Source organism: Camelina sativa, chromosome 18 (assembly GCF_030686135.1).
Source record: "Camelina sativa cultivar CO46 ecotype springtype chromosome 18, ASM3068613v1".
Taxonomy (NCBI): Eukaryota; Viridiplantae; Streptophyta; class Magnoliopsida; order Brassicales; family Brassicaceae; genus Camelina; species Camelina sativa.
The window spans coordinates 2,089,484-2,111,805 of record NC_141897.1 but is presented as its reverse complement, the minus strand read 5'-3'; the positions used below and the strand labels follow the sequence as shown (position 1 = coordinate 2,111,805).

At 35.4% G+C, this 22,322-nt stretch overlaps 1 protein-coding gene and 4 pseudogenes across 1 annotated transcript; 4 read left to right on the top strand and 1 right to left on the bottom strand.

Annotated features, from left to right (window-relative positions):
- The first annotated feature begins 2,591 nt into the window (after positions 1-2,591).
- Positions 2,592-5,399, top strand: LOC147921384 (uncharacterized; annotated as a pseudogene).
- Positions 5,400-6,910: 1,511 nt separating this feature from the next.
- On the top strand, positions 6,911-9,759 carry LOC147921383 (uncharacterized; annotated as a pseudogene).
- Positions 9,760-11,160: 1,401 nt separating this feature from the next.
- Positions 11,161-12,811, top strand: LOC109130450 (uncharacterized). The gene is made up of 2 exons (XM_087497657.1): positions 11,161-11,228; positions 12,448-12,811. The coding sequence occupies exons 1-2, from the start codon at positions 11,161-11,163 to the stop codon at positions 12,809-12,811; spliced, it is 432 nt and encodes a 143-aa protein (XP_087353783.1).
- A 33-nt stretch (positions 12,812-12,844) lies between these two features.
- On the top strand, positions 12,845-14,454 carry LOC147921382 (uncharacterized; annotated as a pseudogene).
- A 4,727-nt stretch (positions 14,455-19,181) lies between these two features.
- On the bottom strand, positions 19,182-20,973 carry LOC147921381 (uncharacterized; annotated as a pseudogene).
- Between the last annotated feature and the right edge of the window lie 1,349 nt (positions 20,974-22,322).

The window sequence follows — 22,322 nt, the reverse complement described above, 5'->3', positions numbered from 1 at the left end:
CTTGCTTTCCATATTCGTTATAATATTCTAAAAGATAAAAGAGAGTCTTGTATAATTTTTTGTTGGTTTGCTAGATTGAGAAGATTTGCAATGGATGACTCTGAATCCGCATCCAGTTCGTTTATGTTTAGGGAAGGGGTATTTGACATACACCAAACCATCTTTGCAAATGGAAAGGTAAAGAGAGCATGAAGAATTGATTCTTCCTCTTGATTGCATCTTAGACAGATAGCGTCAATACTCATACCTCTGGTGCGTAGTAGAGTTGTTGTTGGTAAAGCTTTTAAGACAACTCGCCAGAAGAAATGTTTGATTTTTGGTAAAATTTGGAGCCTCCATATTTTATTCTTCAATTCGACGGACCCATGAGGGATGTTTATCTTAGACAGATAGCATCAATACTCATACCTCTGGTGCGTAGTAGAGTTGTTGTTGGTAAAGCTTTTAAGACAACTCGCCAGAAGAAATGTTTGATTTTTGGTAAAATTTGGAGCTTCCATATTTTATTCTTCAATTCGACCGACCCATGAGGGATGTTTGGGCCAGGATTTGGATCAAAAGGATTGTGAGTGAGGAACCAATACCTCGATTTAACTGTATATTCCCCAAAAAGTATATTGTTCCAGATTAGCTTATCTTTTGTTTCAACCTGTGAGATATATAATTTTTTTATAGCTGCACAATCTTCTGGAATGATATTGATATCTATTTGTTATGAGTCCCAAGTACGATAGTTCCCATTTTTTTAAGCAAGACCTCTGTTGGCATATTGCATTGTGGATCATTTTTTGTTACTGGTCGAGGCGGATGACCTTCTATTACATTATCAATGCGGAGGCAATTGAGCATTGTGGATGCAATTGACACCAATAAAAATTTAAAAATCTAACTAGTGTACACTAAGTTTCTAACTATAAGTTTGAATGCAATCCAGTTTTGAGTTTGAACCCAATCCAGTTTTGAGTTTGAACCCATTACATTAAACAAAGTAGAAGTAAGATAGATACCTAATCCAAAGTATAAAAAAACCCAATGATTTCAGTCATTTGACCCAATCAAGTTAAAAAAATCCAACGCTAAATGATAAAAGCCTATAATGTTAATCAAACCCAATTGTAATTCGTAGCAATTAAATAACAACATAATTAAAAAATGTGTCGTTGAGTTAAAAAAAACACAGGCAGTGGCGATTCAGTTTGTTCAGGGAAGAATCACTTCCTCGAAGAAAATACTGTCAGCTCTCATCTCTCTGCTCTCAGGACTCAGGCTACCGAATATCTTTGTCAAAATTCAATACTAGGTAACAAATTTTGAATCTTTTATACAATAAAATTTGTTGACTTTTGCTTCTTGAATCTTGACAATCTTATGTTGCTTGCCATTGAAACATGAAATATTGTGTTCAAAATTTGAGCTTACAAGAACATGTTACAAGTTTTTTATTAGTACTAAAATTTGAGCTTTGGTAAGAAGATATGAGGTATGTCTTTGTATGGACTATGGAGTTTATATCTTGTGTTTGTTTATATATAAAAATTGTTCAAATCTGTGTCTGTGTCTTTTTTTTTCTATTATGGTGTCTTCTATCTTTTGTCCATTATTCTCGTTTATGTTATGTTTGTAGGTTAATTCTAACTTTAACATCAAATGGATTGGTTTCTAAAAAGAAAATTTCCACCACCTATTTATGATTTGGATGATTTGCCATGGGATCCGGCTCATCGAAACACTACAAGAAATATGAGCGTCGGTAGTAGTTCGTTGTAGCACGAATTTACGAACTGCTACTAAAACTACCAAAATCGGATGTTAAGTATTTCGTAGCATTAGATTAATGCTGACAATGTTTTTCATTTAACGGGAACATAAAAATAACTATTATAGCTGGAAAGTGGTTGTGGAGGCAAAATATTTTGGTGTTTCCCACCTTACCAAAAAAAATATTGATTCTCAATCTCTCACTTTATTACACTTTGACCAAAAAAGAAAAAAAAAAAGCTTTGTAAAACTTTTCGACTACATCAGATCTCAGTCTCAAACCTCAAAGTTTTACACCTCAATCCTGAAATCTCAATATCAATTTCTTGAATTCTCGACTCACATTGACAAAAACTCGATTCTCTGTCACTCTCTGTCTCCATCTAGCTCTGAATCTCTCCGCTTCATCCTTTTTCTGCCTCAATCTCTCTCCGCCACCACCTCTCTCCGCCTTCGTCTCTCTCCGCTTCCATCTCTCTCCGCCTCCGTCTCTCTCCGTCTCCGTCTCTCTCCGTCTCTGTCTCTGTCTCAGTAGAATAGCCGATCTCCGTCTGTTACCGCATCTGTCTCAGTAGCTCAGCCGATCTCCGTCTTTTGCCGTCTCTATATTAGTGGCATCGAACTTAGCCGATCTCCGCCTGTTTGCATCAGAACACAGAGGTTAGCTGTCACAATCACATCTTATTCAGACGGATATTTGATTGATTGGTTTTAGAGTTGAATGACTTTGATGTTTGATATTTCGTTTTTATAAACTGTGGTGAATGTGTTTGTTTGGTGTTTGAGTTATTCTTATGGGTTTGTTTTCTTTTCCGGCCGGGTAAGCACATATAATGGTAGAAAAGACATGGGCTCATCTTAAAAGGTATGTGAGACCATTCTATAGTTATGTACTTATTGGTTTTATGGTTATGTTATAGATATTTAAAAGTTTCTCATTGATTTTTTTTTTGCTTTCATCTTACTTCACTACAGAGCTGATCCTCGGTATGAGAGAGGTGCTTGGGATTTTGTGAGGTTTGTGACTGCAGGTTTAGGAGAGAATGCGATGGTTATTTGCCATTGCATTGACTGTCGCAACGTAGATCGTCACTCAGCCGGTGATGTTGTTGATTATCTAGTAACAAGGGGAATGGATTTGAGTTACAAGTTGCGGGAGGACTCGTATCATCATGGAGAAGTGAAATCAGGGACTGAGTGTAGAAAGAACGCAAGTCAGTGGAACCAGGAGATTTTAGGGTTGTTCAAAGCTGCTGAATTTATAGATGAAGAGATGGTTAGTGAGGGTGATGAAAAAGAAGAGGATGAGTTTCTAGCGAAGCTAGCTAATGCATAAACACCATTATATCCGGGATGTGCAAACCACAGCAAGCTCTCGGTGATTGTTTCACTTTTTAGGCTAAAGACACAGAGTGGTTGGTCTGACAGAAGCTTCAATCTTCTGCTTGGGACTTTGTCACAGATGCTACCCAAAGATAATGAATTGCTCAATTCCTTGTACGAGGTGAAGAAGTTTCTGAAATCTTTTGATATGGGTTATGAGAAGATAGACACTTGTGTAAACGACTGCTGTTTATTTAGACATCAGTTGCAGGAGCTGGGCAATTGTCCTAAATGCAATTCCTCACGATGGAAAATTAACACAAGAACTGGTGAGGTGAAGAAAGGTATTCCACAGAAAGTACTTAGGTACTTTCCGATCATTCCACGTTTCAAGAAAATGTTCAGGTCAGAGGAAATGGCGAAAGACTTACGATGGCATTTCAGTAATAAGAGCACCGATGGAAAAATGCGTCATCCGGTGGATTCTGTGACGTGGGATCAAATGAATAAGAAGTACCCATCATTTGCTGCAGAAGAAAGGAATATTAGGCTTGGAATCTCCACAGATGGGTTTAATCCTTTCAACATGAAGAATGTTAACTATAGTGCATGGCCTGTTCTGCTAGTGAATTACAACATGCCACCTGACAAGTGTATGAAGGAGGAGAACATAATGTTAACATTGCTGATACCTGGTCCCACTCAACCTAGAAACAATATAGATGTGTATTTAGAACCCGTGATAGAGGATCTCACCATCTGTGGGAGAAGGGAGAGTTAACGTATGATGCATTCAGTCACACTACATTCACGTTAAGGGCAATGCTTCTCTGGACCATACAGGATTTTCCGGCATATGGAAATCTAGCCGGCTGTAAAGTAAAAGGTAAAATGGGTTGGCCTATCTGCGGGAAACACACAGATAGTTTGTGGTTGAGTAATTGCAGAAAGCACGTATACATGTCTCATCGGAAGTCTCTGCCACCCATACATGTTTATAGAGGAAAGAAAGCATAGTTTGATGGTAAATCTGAGCATGGAAGAAGAGGTAGGATTCTGACTGGTCATAACATATATCAAATACTCAAAAACTACAAGAATGATTTTGGAAATGTAAGAGTAACTGGAAGAAACAGGAACATGAAAGATTGTGTTGACTCTGCTTCTGATACTGATGATGAATCAGAAGAAGAAGAAGAAGAAGAAGAAGAAGAAGAAGAAGAAGAAGAGGTAGATGAAGAGGAGCTATCCAGATGGAAGAAGCGCTCAATCTTATTTAAATTACCTATTTGGAAGGTATGATTTATATGTTAGTTTGGATCATACTTTATATACCATCTATTGTTAAAAATAAAAGTCTTAACCATTCTTTTTATTATCTGGATTGAATTTGTCTAGGAAATGCCGGTCAGACATAATTTAGACGTGATGCACGTGGAGAGAAATGTTGCGGCTAGTCTGGTTGCTACACTGTTGCATTGTGGGAAATCAAAGGATGGTGTTAATGCTCGAAAAGATCTGAAACTTCTTGGTATTAGGAAGGATTTGCATCCCCAAGTCCGTGGAAAAAAAACATATCTTCCTCCAGCTCCTTGGTCTTTGTCCAAAACTGAGAAGAAAGTATTCTGTAAGCGCCTATTTGACTTCAGAGGTCCAGATGGCTATTGTTCAAATATTTCAAGATGCATTAAGATGGAATATTGTACTGTCAAAGGACTTAAATCACATGATTATCATGTGTTGATGCAACAACTTCTTCCGGTTGCAATTAGAGGTATAACATGAGTTATTTTAGCTTTATTATTTCAACAATTTGTTGTTATGTTTTTAATCTCCCATGTTCTTTATTTATAGGTTAGTTACCTAAAGGTGTAAGGATAGCTATTGGACGCTTATGTGCTTTCTTCAACCAACTGTGTTAGCGAGTGATTGACAGAGAGACAATTTCTGTAAACGAGCATGAAATTGTGGAAACTATATGCATGTTCGAGAGGTTCTTTCCTCCAAGTTTCTTTGATATAATGGTGCATTTGACTGTACACTTAGGCAGGAAATCTCGTTATGTAGACCAGTTCATTTTCGCTGGATGTACCCATTTGAGAGGTACAATCTCGTAACTTGTAATTTTGTTTGGTTTATAATAATATATTATACTTATAAGGTCCATGTGTTTCACCCCCAGGTACATGAAAGTTATGAAAGACTTTGTAAGAAAAACTGCAAGACCAGAGGGTTGTATTGCTGAAGCATATCTCGCTGAGGAATGCATGCGATTCTGCAGTGATTTCTTGAAAAAGACAAGAAATGCTGATGACTAACTCGATATAAATGCTGATTATGAGAATTGCTCTATACTGGAGGGTCGTCCTATATCAGCAGCCACTACATGTACTCTGTGACAATTCGTCCCGCGGATCCCACTAGCCCACCGTCCCTACAGACCCCAAGCTGGCCCTGCAGGGCATCAATCCTAACTCCTCACTGTGGATAGGAACTATTCATCCAAATCCACCAATAGGTTATTGGTGCGCCAGGCATTCCTCGAACCTTGGTCCCCGCCCTTTAACAACCTTTCCACAGGACAAGCTGTCACCAATTGAACTGGTGGATTTGGATGTGAGTTCCTTTCCACGGTGAGGGGTTAGGATCAATCCCCTGCAGGGCCAACTTGTGGCCTATGGGTGCAAGCTAGCAGGGGGGGACGCTAGTGGGGTCAACGGGATGGGTTTTTACATACTCTTATTGACAATGAGAGGAATATAGCACATCTTTCTGTGATTCTAATATGGCCTTGCTTGATCGTTATGTAGAGTAAGTTGTTTTATTAAGAGTCTCTTTGGTTAAGTTTGTTTTAATTACATGTAATTGAAGCTTTGTTTTTAAAAAAAAAAAAATTCAAGCATGCACCTACAACATCTACGAGATGTTAGTGAAAGATGTAGACGTGATTCGGCAACGTTATGGAGTACACATACTCAAAAATTTGCCTCCTTGTTAAAAGAACATGTATGTTTTGTATTTTTCTGGGTTTTTTATATCATATAATTATTTCCAGTCAATGACACTTGTCAACTTTTTGAAATAGATACCTATCAATTCTGATCATCATGAAGATACACTTGAATGGTTAGCATATGGTCCTCATCATTGCACAAGATTGTACACAGGTTACATAGTCAATGGCAATCAGTTTCATACAATTTCAGTTGATAGGCAAACTTAGAACAGTGGTGAGTTACATGAGGCCACAGCAATGTGTAGGGCTAGTGCAAAAGACAATTCTTCAACGGTTGATGTTGTGTCCTATTATGGCAGAGTGGTGGATATTATACTGCTTGATTACAATGTCTTCTACATTCCTATATTCTGGTGTCAATGGGCCAATATAGGTAATGGAGTAAAGGAAGAAGATGGCTTCACCCATGTCAATCTTAACCAAAGTCAAGTTTCGTTCGCAAAAGATCCATACATACTAGCATCTCAAGCAACGCAAGTGATTTATTCAAGGGTATATGAATCATCGAGTTGGTACGTAGCTATGAGAGGTTCTACAAGAAGATACAGTGTAGAAGATGCTGAATCTGGAAACGCAGACGTTGGGCCATTGCCAGTATCAGTCGACATGGATGCAGATGACTTGGTTGATAAAGCTAGGAATGCCTGATCTGAATGTGAAGGGATTTATGTGTGAAACAATCGGTTTATTGATTGTTTTTTTGAATATATGATTGGTTATGATCTTTGTTTTGCTGAATAATTTTATGCTTTGCTGAACAAGTCTCTGTTTTGCTGAATCTCGATAACGTTTTTTGGTTTCAGGTGAACTAAGATGGTCCATAATCAAAAAAAGCGAACACAAAAAACGAAGAAGGTTAACGATGTAGGAGAAAAACAGTTGGAAACTCAGGAATTGGTAGCCAAGCAGATTGAAAGTACTGATCAAGCTTTGGAGAATGAAGTTAATGAAGTGGATGTTGAGTTAGGAGAGGACCTTGTTCAACAACAGCCTGTGGAGGAACTAAACGATTTGGAGGCAGATGGCAGAGACGAGGACAATAATCTTGAAGGCTATGTAGTGAATGGTTCAGGTGAAAAACCATTAGATGATGTTGTTACTGCTGACAATGAAGAGGATACTCCGACTGCTGCTGTTGCTAACAATGAAGAGGATACTCTGGATGATGCTGAACATGTGCGGAACCAAAGCGTAAGAAGAATTGAGAACCAACTAGGATGAAATACATCGCCAAGGACCCAAATGAATGACATCACGTTGAATATAAGGGTCAATATCTTTGTCATCGTATCTAGGTACATTAGTACAAGAACATGTTCCTGTCACTATTGAGAGTTGGAAAAAGGTTGGTGAAGATATCAGAACTGTTTTGTGGAAATCCATTCAGGTAATATAATTTACTTTTAACAGTATCCAAGTTTAAATTACTAAAGGTTAGTGACTCACATGTGTATTTTGTATGCAGGCAAGGTTTGATCTTGATGAAGAATATAAAAAAAAAATGCTGCGTTTAAGCAGATTGGATGTTTGTGGAGGTCCTATAAATCACGCCTTGTCGGTCAGGTCAGAGGAGCTAAGAACCTGAAAGATAGGATGGGTCTGCGTCCGAATGATGTGGGACCAGCTGAATGGCGTAAATTTGTCAAAGATAAGACTAGTAATGCTTTTAAAATAGTCAGTGATTCATATAAAATAAGAAGGCAGAAGCAGATACCTCATACTTGTGGCCGTAAAGGAATGGTCAGATTGAGAGAAGAATTGGTCAAGAGTAGCTCAGAACCATCTAAGGTGTCAAGGCTAAAAGTGTGGGTGAAGTCACGGACAAAAAGAAAAATGGTACTCTTGTTAACATCGATGCGGCTGAAAAGATTGTATGTTATGTTTCTTCCTTTTCGATTACTTTATAAATTGGAATTAATGAAGTGGGTGCTGTATATTAATTTGGTATTTGTTTGCAGAGAAAGGCATCAAAGATAGACAGTGATGGTGTTCAGGATTCAGCTACAACGAATCCAAAGGAAGATATACTTACACAGATTTTAGGACCTGATAATCCAGGAACACTACAGACAATGGGTAGAGGTATGTGCTTAACCAAACTGGCTTGTTCCCAAGTCAACAACAACTCGATGGCTGCCATGGAAGAAAATCAGATTCAAATGGAGAATAAAATTCACTAGTTAGAACAAATAATTGAAAAAATTTCATATCCAGATTAGTCTTATACAAATTGTATTAGTGATAGTAATACTTAGATACTTATATTAATTGAATGGTATGTTTCTGAAATTGCAGATACATGAGGCTGGTGTCGGTGAAAACTTTGTTCATAAGAGTGTAAATACCAAATCACTTCCTAAGTGTTATTTGGTTGACTGGACTTTGTCTAATGAGAATGTTGCTGAGGGTCGTGTTGTTTCTTATGATGCTGATGAATTAGTGCATGGTATTCCTTTAGGACCTCATGCCGTGAAGGTTTTAATTGAATCAGCTACAAAGCTAGACACATTTCTATGGATACATGTGCCTGACATGTCTACTATTGAGGATGTAGTTGGGGAAATGATTGCATGGGATGTCGATTTATGTATTATTCCAGCTGAAGGTGCCATTACAGAAGACATTACACCTAAGGTTAAGTGTGTTTTATTGACTGTTTGTTGTATATAGATTATACTTCGTTAAATAATCCTTCTATCTGTTTTGCATGTTTTTTCCGATCCGCAGAGTCCTATCACTAGTTCAAAAAACAGATGCGAACTCATGGATTATGCTAGGAATGATGAAATGATCGCTGAAGGCAGATGACAGTCTTGAGAACCTAAAGCATTGGTAAAAGGACTTCCTCTGGGTCCAAATGCAATCAAAGTTTATGTCCACTATGGAGGCCTATAGTGGACATGAGAACTCTGCAGGATTCTTTGAACTGTTTTGTAGCATGGTCTGCAAATAGAGTTGTGTTGGAGACAACTTATGAATCCCCTGTTCGTCACCCATCTCCATTTAACGAGAAGTCTCCTGTAAGCTCTAAATCTCCTCATATTCAAGTATCTTCGAGTAACTCAGTAAGTCCAACTTCCCAGAATGACAAGTCTCCAGTAACTCCAAAAGCTCCTTTGAAGAAACCTTCAGCCAAATCTAAACCAACTCTGATAGAGGCATCTCCTCGTCGCAAATCACAGGTACTTATTTTTAATAACTTACATATAATTTATTGGGCTGTGGATAAAATTTGCATGATTGGTTGTGGTTGTTCCTGTTGAGTTATGCCTTCATTTTTTAGCTGGTTGTTCTTGAAGCGTCTCGTATTCAAAGCAAATTCAAAATGCAAGTTGATGGATATATCCAGGAAGAAGGTTGTTGTTGCTGAAGGACGGTGGTCGTCTAACAATCCTGAGCAAGTTGTACATCACGTTCCTTTGGGGCCTAATGTTTGTCGAGTATGGGTTGATGTTGTCATTGTTAAAGATGCTGCAGTTTGGAGGCAATCTTCTGAAATCGAGTATATGGAAGATGCACTTGGAACTTCTATTGCCTGGCCAGAAGATAAAATAGTAATGGTTAGTATATACTTTAATTTACATGTGTGCAAAACATGTTGACAACAACTGATGGCTAACTTATTCTATTTTTTTCTGGAATGACAACAGCTGATGTTATAGATGGGGGAACTTGTTTCTAAGTTTTAGACATGTCCTTGTTTTTTTTGTTTGTTCGTAGACTTGTTTTTCCATGATGTTTGTTTATTTTGAATTCTAAGGTTTTAATAAATCAGACTATGTATGTTTTCAGATATTAATCTACTGGGCATGAATAATTTAATTAATGGATCTTTCTATATATAATGTTTCACACCTACTTAAAAATATATACAATAAAAAAAACAACTTTATAGGACATATAGTTTGATGATCGGACAAAGAAAAATTCAATATACTAATATTCCTAATAGTTTGGAAAAAAATTAGAAAATAAGATAATCAGATATGGAATGTGAAAATACCGTTTACTGAACCCTAAACCCTATTTAAAAAAAATATTTGGCAATTTTATAATTTTATCAAATCTAACATATAAAACTTCTATTTTTTAAATTTTCAATTTTTATAAATTAAAAATATGAAACTTCTATTTTTTTACACCATTCAACATTCTTATACTATCTAACCCCTAAACCATATACTCTAAACCCTACATGTAGTCTATCTCTAAGTAATAAAAATTTAATTTAAAGTTTAATATTATATTAAGTCTAAAATATGAAATTTAAATTTGTATTTCAGTTTTACACCATTAACCATTCATATACTGAACCCTAAACCCTATACTCTATACCCTAAATTTGTATCTCTTTGTTGAAGGCATTGTACACTAGTATATAAAACATGAATTTGACAATGTAGAACTTACCAAATAAATTTAGTAAAACATGAATTAGACAATGTAGAACTTAACAAATTAATTTTATTTATTTTATCACCATATTTCAAAATTTATACAAATAAACATAACAAAATATTATACTATTAACATGTTAATACTTAAACAATTATTTCATTGGTTGATTCATTAAGGTGTGAATCACCAAATACTTCATATCTACCGTCGATTAGATGCAATCTAACGGTCATCAATCAACTCTTACTTAACCCTTCTTTTCTTACTTTTGTACATCTCGATATCTTTTTATTGTCTACATAATCAACGATTATACTCATTTGCAGCTTCTGGTTTTCAATCTTCGACGATTCTCTGCCAGATCTAAAAGGTTTAGAGCTTTTGTTTTCCTCATTTTTTCCGAATCAAAAAAAGGTTTTACGGTCCCAAATCTAATGATCTTCTCATTTCCCTTTTCCTCTCTTCTCGTTTTCAGGTTTTGGATCTAGAAATCTTCTTGTTTCCCTCTTTGTATTGATTGTAATCGATTGTACCAGGTTTCTCTTTTTTTTCCTCCTTTGTTCAGTCGATTGTAAAAGTATGTAAATTTTGATTGAAATTAATTGCTTTCTTTTGATTGTTGATACAAAAAAGAAACCAAAACTAATGGGATAGAAACGATTTCAATGGAAAGCGAAAGGAATCATATGTGGCCTCCCAGCAAAGAACGTTATACCGAAACTCAGACAACAAGGTGAGCAAGGTCAAGGAAGTGCTGCGGATGATGATGTGAAGGAGATAACAATGCTAGAGTACAGACGATCTCTCTCTCACCTAGGCTACTTAATACGCATCGAGGTAGACAAAGAAGACATTGATCCACTGTACAAGAGATGTATCTGAAACATCCAAAACAAACGCCCTAAAGTAGAAGGGTCCTCTCGATCTGGCAACGCTCCTTGAAGATTGTAATCTTAGAGTTCATTGTCTTTGTTATGTTTAAACTTAGTTAACTTTTGATATTTATATTTAAATTTTGTTAACTTTTGATATTTATGTTTAGACTTTGTTAACTTTTCATATTTTCTGATCTTATTGTCTTTCATCAATTAAATCAAATTATATTTTATACAATGATTCAAATAATATATTATATATGATGTAATTTAATATGTATTCAATATAGATCTACTTAAATACACCATTGCAAGCTATACAACATTTTCGAAGTGCCATTATAAATAAAAACATGTTACAAAAAAAGCCATGAGAACGTATATCATAGCACACAAACAAAGCTATAAAACAATATTCACTGGCATTTTCCATACGCTACTATAAACAATAATATAGCACATAACAATAGCCACTAAATAATATAAAATAGCAGAATAGAATTGATATACAATACTTTCATATAGCTTACGTTTTCTGCTACTATAAGTTAAATTCAAAAACCATAAAGTCACGAGACAATATCCAACAGCATTTTAAATGTGTTATTATAATATATAAAATAGCAAAAAAAAGTCTGCCATATAAACAAATACAATAGCACGAATAGGAGCTAGAATAAATTGTACAATAGCGGACCAGTAGCGCTATAATAGGTCAACATTTCATAGCGTACTAAAAAACGCTATGATATGTCAGGGGGCTATTGTAGCTCCTCATGTCCTAGCATTTATGAAAGCGCTACCAAATCCCTATAATAGCCTTTTTGTGTGCTAGTGATGTCAATATTTCTTGTAGTGAAAAAGAATATTGGACTATCATCCTAATCAAAGAGACGAAGCATGGCGTCTATATTTAACTAGGAGACGTTGTCAACACCGCAGTCATATCTTTCCACAAAGAAAGATAAGAAATTTTCAAAGGTGGTTTAATCCAAAATGGTTTGATAAATATGATGATTGGTTGGAGTATAGTGTGGAGAAGGATGAAGCGTTTTGTTTGTGTTGTTATTTATTCAGAGATCACGTTGCAAAACGAGGAGGTAATGACGCTTCTGTAATAGAGGGCTTTTGTGGTTGGAATAAGGCAAAGAGATTGGCTTCTCACGTTGGTGGTGTGGGCAGTTTACACAACAATGCCAAAAACAAGTGTAACAACTTGATGAGACAAGGTCAGTCTATCATACATTCTCTGCACAAGCAAATTGAAATTGTGAAAAATGAGTATCATATTAGGTTGAATGCTTCTCTTGACACTTCAAGGTTCTTGCTACACCAAGGATTACCTTTTCGTGGCCATGATGAATCGGAAGAGTCATCAAATAGAGGGAATTTCTTAGAGCTTGTGAAGTATACTGCTGAGCAAAATGAGGCTATAAAATAGGTTGTGCTGAATAATGCTCCAAATAACAACCAAATGGTGTCTCCTCCAATTCAAAAGGATATTGTGCATTGCTTTGCTTTGCTGAAGAAGTGATTAAATCAATATTCAAGAAATTGATAACGATGTCTTTGGTTTGCTCGTCGATGAATCTGCATATGTTTCCGATAAAGAGGAAATGGTTGTGGTTTTACATTTTGTTGATAGATATGGGATCATCAAAGTAAGATTTTTTGGTGTTGTTCATGTGGATACTTCTGCGATATCACTAAAACATGCTATTGATTCTATGTTTTCTAAATATGGACTGAGTATGAAAAAAGTGAGAGGGCAGGGTTATGATGGAGCTAGCAATATGAAGGGAGAATTCAATGGATTGAGAACATTGATTTCAAAAGAAAGTATTTATGCACACTATGTTCATTTCTTTGCTCATCAACTTCAGCTAGTTGTTGTGGCAATTGCAAAAAAGCATTTTCAAGTTTGAAACTTTTTTGATATGATTTCTGTTTTGATGAATGTGGTTGGAGCTTCATGTAAGAAGAAAGACATGATTCGAGAAAGTCATAGAAAGAAAGTAGAGGAAGAGATTAGTAATGATGAATTAGGAGTGGAACTGGACAAAATCAAGTGCTTTCACTTCAAAGACCTGGAACTACTCGTTGGGGGTCACATTATAGAACATTACTTCGACTGGTTGAGCTGTTTACTTCCGTCATAGAGGTTCTCAAGTATATACAAGATGAAGGCAGTGAGACCACAAAAAGAAGACAAGCATATGGTCTCCTCAAATATTTTCACACGTTTGATTTCGTCTTCTATCTTCAATTGATGTTACTTCTTCTCGGACTCACTAATAACTTATCAATGTCTCTACAACAAAGAGATCAAGATATATTGAATGCTATGTCAATGGTGAAGTCCACTAAAGGACAGCTGCAGAACCTTAGAGATGATGGATGGGATGCTTTTATGGAGAAATTTCTCTCCTTTAGCGAGAAAAATAACACAGAAATGCTGAACATGGCGGGAAACTTTGTTAATTCAAGAATGCCAAGGAAAATAACTAATAAAAGCAACTTGCATCATTATAAAGTGAATTGTTTCTACACCGTCTTAGATATGCAACTTCTAGAGTTTAATGATCGTTTTAATGAGGTAAATTCTGACCTACTTGTTTGCACAGCGTCCTTGAGTCTGATCAATTCATTTTCGGATTTTGACAAATCAAAGCTGATGAGATTGGCTGAGTTTTATCCGGATGACTTAGTTTTGTGGAGCGGAAATCTGTTGATCATCATTTGGACATATATTATGATAATGTGCAGCAAGATGATAGATTTACTACTTTGAAGAGTCTTAGAGATCTTGCTCAGGTCATGGTGGAGACAAGGAAACATCTTTCACATCTTTTGATTTATCGACTTGTGAAGCTATCTTTAATCTTACCTGTCGCGACCTCAAGCAATAAAAGATGTTTCTCAGCAATGAACATCGTGAAGACAACAGCCCGCAACCGTATTGGTGATTAGTTTTTAAGTGATTGTCTTGTGTGTTATATCGAAAAACATGTTCTTGAATCTGTTACAAATGAGACGGTGATAAAACATTTTCAAAGCATGAGTGAGCGTAGGATACATCTTTAAGATGAAGGTTTGTGATGACTTATTTGGGATGACTAAAGACTGGTTTTTTTATAATGACTTGCAATTGTATTGTTGCTATTATAACCTTTCTTTCGATAATATTTATGGTTATGTTTTTATCGGGTTGTAAAAAGATTTAAACATTTATTTTGACACCATCAAACAATTTTTCTAGATCCGCCATTGGTGGAGATGGAAACGGCGGCAGTGGAGATTGTTTTTCTCCTCTTCCATTGACCACAAATCAATCTCAAGGTAATTAAACGTTTCCATATAGTAATATTAAATAGTTCAACTATATTTTTTTTTGGGCATGTTTAATGTTATATAGATAATTGATTCATATTCTTAGAATATCTATATATACACATATATATATATATATATATTGTATATAACTTATAATTTACACATCAAATATTTTTGAAATGCTTAGAATTTACACATGTAACACATCACACATAAATAGATATGTATTGACATCCATCTATATGTATATTATATATATATATAAGTAAATTAATCTCAAAAAAATATTAATCAACTATCGATTTTTTCTGGAACGAATAACGCATGCATACGTCTTTTTTGTTGGAAAAGACGTTTTGGTCTATAGATTTTACTGTAAATTTTTTTTGGGTAAATTAGTTTTATTTAATTATGTTGACTAACATTAGTTATTAAAACGTGTTTCATTGATGATACAAAGAATGAGCTATAGTATTTCATGGTGGTGAAAACGTCGAAGATTGTGTTTCTCCGGATAAATTGACCGCAGCATGTCGAAGTGGCTGCGGCATAGTTCAACGTTAAGGAAGCTTTTGGAAACGATGCTATTTTGATCAACTCTTTTGGCCAGCCTATTCTTACAGATGAAAATGGTGTCACTTTTCAATCTCTCCAAAACGGTGCCGTTTATTACCTTGTGAGTTTCTTTTTCTTAAGAAAAGTTTTAATGATTTTGCAAAAAAATATCTTGTAACGATAACTAAAACAATTTTTTTTGGTTTGCAAATATAGAAGACATTGAAGATCGATTGTTATCGTAGACAAATATAATCATATTTTAATAAAGGATTTCTGTGATTTATTTAGTTATTAATTATATCAATTTATTGTTTTGTATCTTTAAACTTATGAAATCATGACCTTCTTATTTTATGCAAAGAAAATTTGATTTACTTAAAAAGTGTCATTACACAGGGATTTCACAAGCCAAAGAGGCTTTGATACAGACTCAACATGGTAATCAACATTTTGACAACCCAATTTCTCTAGTGTATAAGCAACTACATTACAAATCTTCTTTGTAAAAATACAAATAAAATGTTGGAACTTAGATCTCCATAGGTGAATATCTCTAAGTAAATTCATAAGAGAAGCATTTTCTTGATGTCCTTGTCAAGTTTGATGAGTCTCACAATCATCTTTAAAAAATTATCGAATTATAGTCTCGGATCCATGTATGTTGTAGAGTCGATAATAATGCCTTCGCTTCTGCTTCTAATGCTAATTGATAAAGATATTATTTTATTGCTCCCCAAACCATAGGTTCCCCATATTAATTCCGGATAATCCATCCACCGTCGTTACATGGCTGTGAGACTTATAGGCTGCATCAAAATTACATTTAAACATATGAGAGATTGGAGGAGACCAAGAGGATATGATTGGATTAGGATTGGTTCCATTATTAGTTGCAGTATCCATTCTTTTGATTCAGAGAATGCTTTTAAAATCGTTTTTGTAGCTCCTTCACGAATGTCATCAAACACCAGAGTGTTTCTTGCTTTTCATAATCGTCATAATAGCTAAAAAGGTAAAAGAGAGTCTTATATATTGTTTTATTGGTTTGCTAGATTTAGAAGAGTTGCAATGGACGACTCTTCATTCGCATCCAGTTGGTTTATATTTAGGGAAAGGGTATTCGACATACGCCAAACCATTTTTGCAAATGGACAGGTAAAAAGGGCATGAAAAATTGATTCATCCTCTTGATTGCATCTTGGACAGATAACGTCAATACTCATACCCCTAGTGCGTAGTTGAGTTGTTGTTGGTAAAGCTTTTGAGACAACTTGCCAGAGGAAATGTTTGATTTTTGGTAAAATTTGGAGCTTCCATATTTTATTCTTCAATTCGACCGAGCAATGAGGGATGTTTGGGACATGATTTGGATCAAAAGGATTGTGAGTGAGGAACCAATACCCCGATTTAACTGTATATTCCCCAGAAAGTATATAGTTTCATATTAGTTTATCTTCTGTTTCAACCTGTGAGATATATAACTTTTTGATAGCTGGACAATCTTCTGGAATGATATTGGTCTCTATTTGTTGTGAGTCCCAAGTACGGTAGTTCCAATTTTTTTTAAGCAAGACCTTTGTTGTCATATTGCATTGTGGATCATATGTTGTTACCGATCGAGGCGGATAGCCTTCTATTTTATTATCAATGCCTAGACGTATAGACTTACCATCTCCAACCAAGTATCGTGAACATTTTTTGATCAGATCAAGTCTATGTAACAAGGAGTACCATCCATAAGATTGACATTTCCGTTATTTTGCATCAAAAATGTCATCATCTCGATAATAACCTGCCTTCATAACTCTTGCGAAAAGAGAATTTAGAAATTTAAGAAGTCTGGACGCTTGTTTTCCAAGCAGGGCATCATTAAACTTCCTTAAGTCTCCGAAACCTAAACCACCCTCTTTTTTTTAGTGTTTTAGTTTCGACCATGAAATCCAAGGGATACCTCGTTCTTTCTCACCAGAAATTCATTAGTAAAGCTAATAACTGAAATGACACCCTTTGCTAATTTAAAACATGGCATAGCCTATACAGGCATTGAAACTGAAACCAATTTAAGCATTACTTCTTTCTCTGAAGGTGACAGAGTCTTTGTACTCCAACGGGAAGTTCTTTTTCTTACGTATTAGGTCTATAATGTAAGTGAACATCTCTTTCTTCTTCCATCCGAACTGTTCCGGGAGTCCTAGATATTTTCCTCCTCCTTTATGGTTTGGTATGTTGAGAATTGATTTTACTTTGTCTTGAGTTGTTCTATAGACTCGAGAGCCAAAAGTTATCATTGACTTTGATGTGTTTATTTTCTGGCCTGAGTAGTATTCATAGATATCGAAAACATCTTTCAAAGTTTAGCAGTTTCGTTTATTAGCTTGACAAAAGAAGAGGGAGTCGTCAGCAAACTGTAAATGAGTGATGCTTGGTACACCATTACCTATTTTAATTCCCCTAATATCACCATCCTTTGCTCTAGAAGTTATTAAATGACTTAAAATGTCTGAGCAGAGTATGAAAAGGTAAGGTGACAAGGGATTTCTCTGACGTATTCCCGTGCTGGTATTATATTACCATAAGGCACACCATTGATCAAAACAGAGTAGTTGACAAATTTCATAATCGACATGATCCATCTAGAATCGCAAAAACCAAAAAGTTGTAGTGTTGTTTTTAAGAAATTTCATTCAACTCTGTCATATGCTTTACTGACTTCAGTTTTTACAGCCATATGTGTTTTTGAAACTTGTTTTCAAACCTTCAAGAAATGCATCAGTTCATGAACAATCATTACATTATCCTGTATGATGCAGCCTTGAATGAAAGTGGCTTGTGCATCAGAGACGATATCATTTAGGTGTGGGTTTCAGTCGTTGGACTAAGCACTTGGAGACTATCTTATAGAGGACATTGCAAAGGGTTATCGGGCAGTAATCAGATAGTGTTGTTGAAAGAAAAAAATGAAATTAAGTTATAGCTTCACTAAAATTTGTTCTATATATATATATTTTCTTATGTTCGCTTTATCTTATATTTTGTTGAGGTTGGATAACCAAAAAAAACAAAAAAAAAAACAAAAAGAAACAAAAAATAAAAAATCGAATAACCGTCCATGCTTTTTTGTGTGATTAATATTTTCCTTTGTATATATGGTTTTCGGTAAGGTAACTAATAATTTTAAAAATGTGAAATTTCAACTAAAAGGTCACATGGATTTTTTTTTTTTTTTTTTTGTCAACAACATGAATTGAAGAAAGATTAGAACAAAATTTCATGCTAAATATGATCTAATCTTTCTTAAAGTTTTAAATATATATTGAAGAAAGTTTTGATAAGGTAAGGTGAGGTGACAAGGGTCTGTATATATTTGAAAAGGTAAGGTGACAAGGGTCTGTATATATTTGATAATATATTATAAATATGATTCCATGCTAAATGATAGTTGTTGATAAATCTTAATATAAATATATCTTATTAAGCAAAGTAAGGAAACGAAAACATTTAGCAATGCAATATATTTTCAAATGATGTTTACTGACCTGTGGTCTACTAAACATAACTCTGTAGGTATGTCTAGAAATGGGTGATAACACCTACAGTACGAAAATATATAGTTAGTTGCTTCTCAGTATAACATTGTATAGGCATGCTAAAATTGGTTCAAAGACATACCTTTTCATAACATTAATTTATAAATTCTGAAACACTTCTTTGAAAACAACATTAGTTGTTTTCCTCTCGATCTTCCCTTCTTTGTTGACAATTAAGATTTTCAACCATTTTTTTGAAGTTACCCTAGATAACGCAACATATAGCTGTCCATGAGAAAACACTGGTCTTGGTAAATATAATCCAACATGCTCTAGAGATTGTCCCTGAATTTTGTTAATAGTCATAGCAAAAGCCACTGATAATGGAAACTGTCATCGCCTCATTTTGAAAGGGAGTTTGGTGTCTGATGGTGTGAGAACAATCTGTGGAATCAAGACAATATCACCAATTATGTCGCCTGTTATTACTCTTGCTTCTACAACATGTGCCGCCATTTGAGTTATCTGAAGTCTAGTACCATTGCATAACCCACCCTTTGGATCAATGTTTCTAAGCAGCATCACAGGAGCTCCAACTTTCAAACACAGGCTGTGATGTGGCAAACCTGACAGCTTTATGCTGTTTAAAAAATCTGGTGTAATTACTGGATTTTTTAGAGAGTCCAAATCTGTTGGGTCAATGCTATCAGCACTTAGATAAACCATTTCTTCACATGTATATTAACGTGACAGTGTGTTAGTAACATATTGATCACAATGTATGACATTATAGATGTAAACGTTAAAATTATAAATTATGTGTATAAATCAGAAAACTTACTATCTAGTTTCTCTAGCATATACTGGTTTATTGTATTGACGTCATCATTGGTTGGTGATAAAATGGCTCTTTTTTAAAAGCATTCTGCTTCACGATTATCTCCTAACAATGCTGGATCACCATATGTTTCCCTAGTAATAGCTGCAATAGGATTATCTGCTTCTGTAATCAAGAAATCTTCAGGGATATCGATTAGAGCTTCACCATCATTAGGTTCTGAAATTCTACCATCACCAACGTCTAAAAGCCAATCTTAAAACTCTTGGATCTCTTTAGCTTCTTCCACACTCAAATTTTTCTTTAGTAGACGCATATTCTTCGTCAGCTTTAGAACTTCACAGTGATCCCATAGATAAGAAGCATTTAGAGCTGATAAGACTATTTCGGCCCGTCCTGCACCATTAATCACAGGAAGTACTTGTCTGAAATCACCTCCGAAGACCACAACCTTTCCAGCAAATACCTTGTTCTCAACGTCTCTTATAATGTCAGAAAAGCTTCTGTCTAAAGACTCAAAACAATACTTGCTCATCATTGGTGCTTCGTCCCAGACGATAAGAGATGCCTTTTTGATTAAATTTGCCAAATCTGAATTAGGCTTTATTTTACATAGAGAATAGTCATCAACTATGAGAGGTATGGCAAATCTAGAGTGTGCAGTCCTACCACCTTCTAACAACAATGAAGCAATGCCACTGGATGCCACATTAAGTACTATCTTTCCTTTAGATCTTATAGCTGCTGAAAGTGTCTTCCACATAAATTTTTTTCCTGTTCCTCCGAAACCATATAGAAAGAAAAATCCACCAAGATTGTTGAGAACAGCGCCAGTTATCTTATCATAAACCCCTCTCTGCTCATCTGTGAGCATTTGAATCCATTCGTCATGCTTTTCTTGTAATTCATCACGGTTGTACCTCATCTCTTCAGCAATTAAACGGTTGGTATTATCTATTCCTTCTGTGGATGGATGTGGAAAGTCTCCAATATTTTTCAGAGATCCTCCATTAGATAGCATTATCTTCTCTATCTCTTGCAACGCATAGTTCTTTAATTCTGCTTCTGTTAAAGTAAGATCTGCAAAGCATAACAACATACAAATAAAACAGCCATTGGAAACAATAGTAGGTAAAGACTCCAAGAAAAACTGATGGTTGACGCTTAAAAAAAACTATGCATTGCAAATTGATGAAAGCACTTTGCTTAATTGAAACAACTTGGATCGCACAAAACTGGATTGTTATATTCTTCTTTCTTCTTGTTTTCAATATCTTCTGATAGAAGCTTCCATGTTTCTTCCCATACATGTTTTGGTCTTGATAGAGAGTCTGAAAGAATCAGCATTGCAAAAAAATTCCTTAAATAATCACCAAAACACCAATAACTTGCATCGATAAGACTATCAATCCAAAACTGATCATCAGATATGATCCCACGGGCAAAATATGTTTCTTTATATGATTTGTAGGTAACACCATTGTAGGTTTTGATGTCATCAAAACATGTTGGACCCTTCACAATATTAAGTAATACTCTAAAAAAATACTCGTCTTCTAGTTTTCTGGGCACATAATGAATCCGACCCAATGAAAATCCATGACTCCTTTTAGTGAATTGCCTATTCTTCCCATCCCAAGTGAAGTATCCGGAAATTTCCACATAGGTGAGTTCTCTAGCAGGTTTTCCATTTTTTCCAATTGCATTATTCCTACACAAAGTCATCCAAGCCATGAATTGAGAATCTTGATTAGCCACACGGTCTAAAACATCTTCTATTCCTTCTACATGAAAAGATAACTTCTGGACAGGGGTTGATCTGTATTGGATGGAGAACTTAAATATCCTCCATATAGCTTCTGATGCCGAGACGTACCTATAACATACAAAACTGTTTAAGAAACTTGTTTACGATTGAAAATGTAGCACTAATTTATGCAAATGCGACACAAATTTTTAAAAGTAACCTGCAGTCAAAGAAATCTTTGATTTTGTTCTTCTTCTTTTCAGTTTGAACCGTTGGTCCACCAACATTAGTATCTTCGTTAGTGGTTTTGTTAGCCGGCTCCACAATGACAGCGACACGGTCTGGACCCTTATTGATGTACTTAAAAAGATATTGGATTGAACCGCTTTGATTGCACCACTCCACGTTTATGTGAGCTCGATAACGAAGAGATAATTTAGCATTGTAAGGTACCACATACCTATTGTCACATTTGATGCCACCATTCTCTACAAAATGTTTTGAACGACGCCTCCTATAAATAGGATAACCATCAGTTCAAACCATTGTCGCATGCTTATACATTTTTTCTTGTTCTGGTTGTTTATTCCTGTGAAAGCTTTTTCTATACCAGGCCTCCACCCATCTTCACCATAACAGAATATCAGTGGATACTGTAGAGCCAAGTAGGATATATGAATTTCACTGATTCTCTATAGGCGCCCATAACTTTTTTCTTCTATAACTATATCTCTGGATGGCATCTCTTTCCTGAAATCACCTGGTATTAATGCTGCAACCTCAGATGCTTTAGGCATGCTATAAGTTCTTCCATCAACTCCAATACGATCGGAAACAATTCTCATGTGAAACGGTTCATCAGTATTTGACTCAAACCTATCTTTCGCTGAACGGAAGTTTTGGACATAAGGATTGACTGTGTTGAGCATTGGATGATGGATTCAATTAT

Coding starts and splice junctions, on each gene's coding strand:
- LOC109130450 (XM_087497657.1), top strand. CDS start 11,161: ATGGAAAGCGAAAGGAATCATATGTGGCCTCCCAGCAAAGAACGTTAT. Junction 11,229..12,447: donor ACCGAAACTCAGACAACAAG/GTGAGCAAGGTC, acceptor TTATTTATTCAG/AGATCACGTTGCAAAACGAG.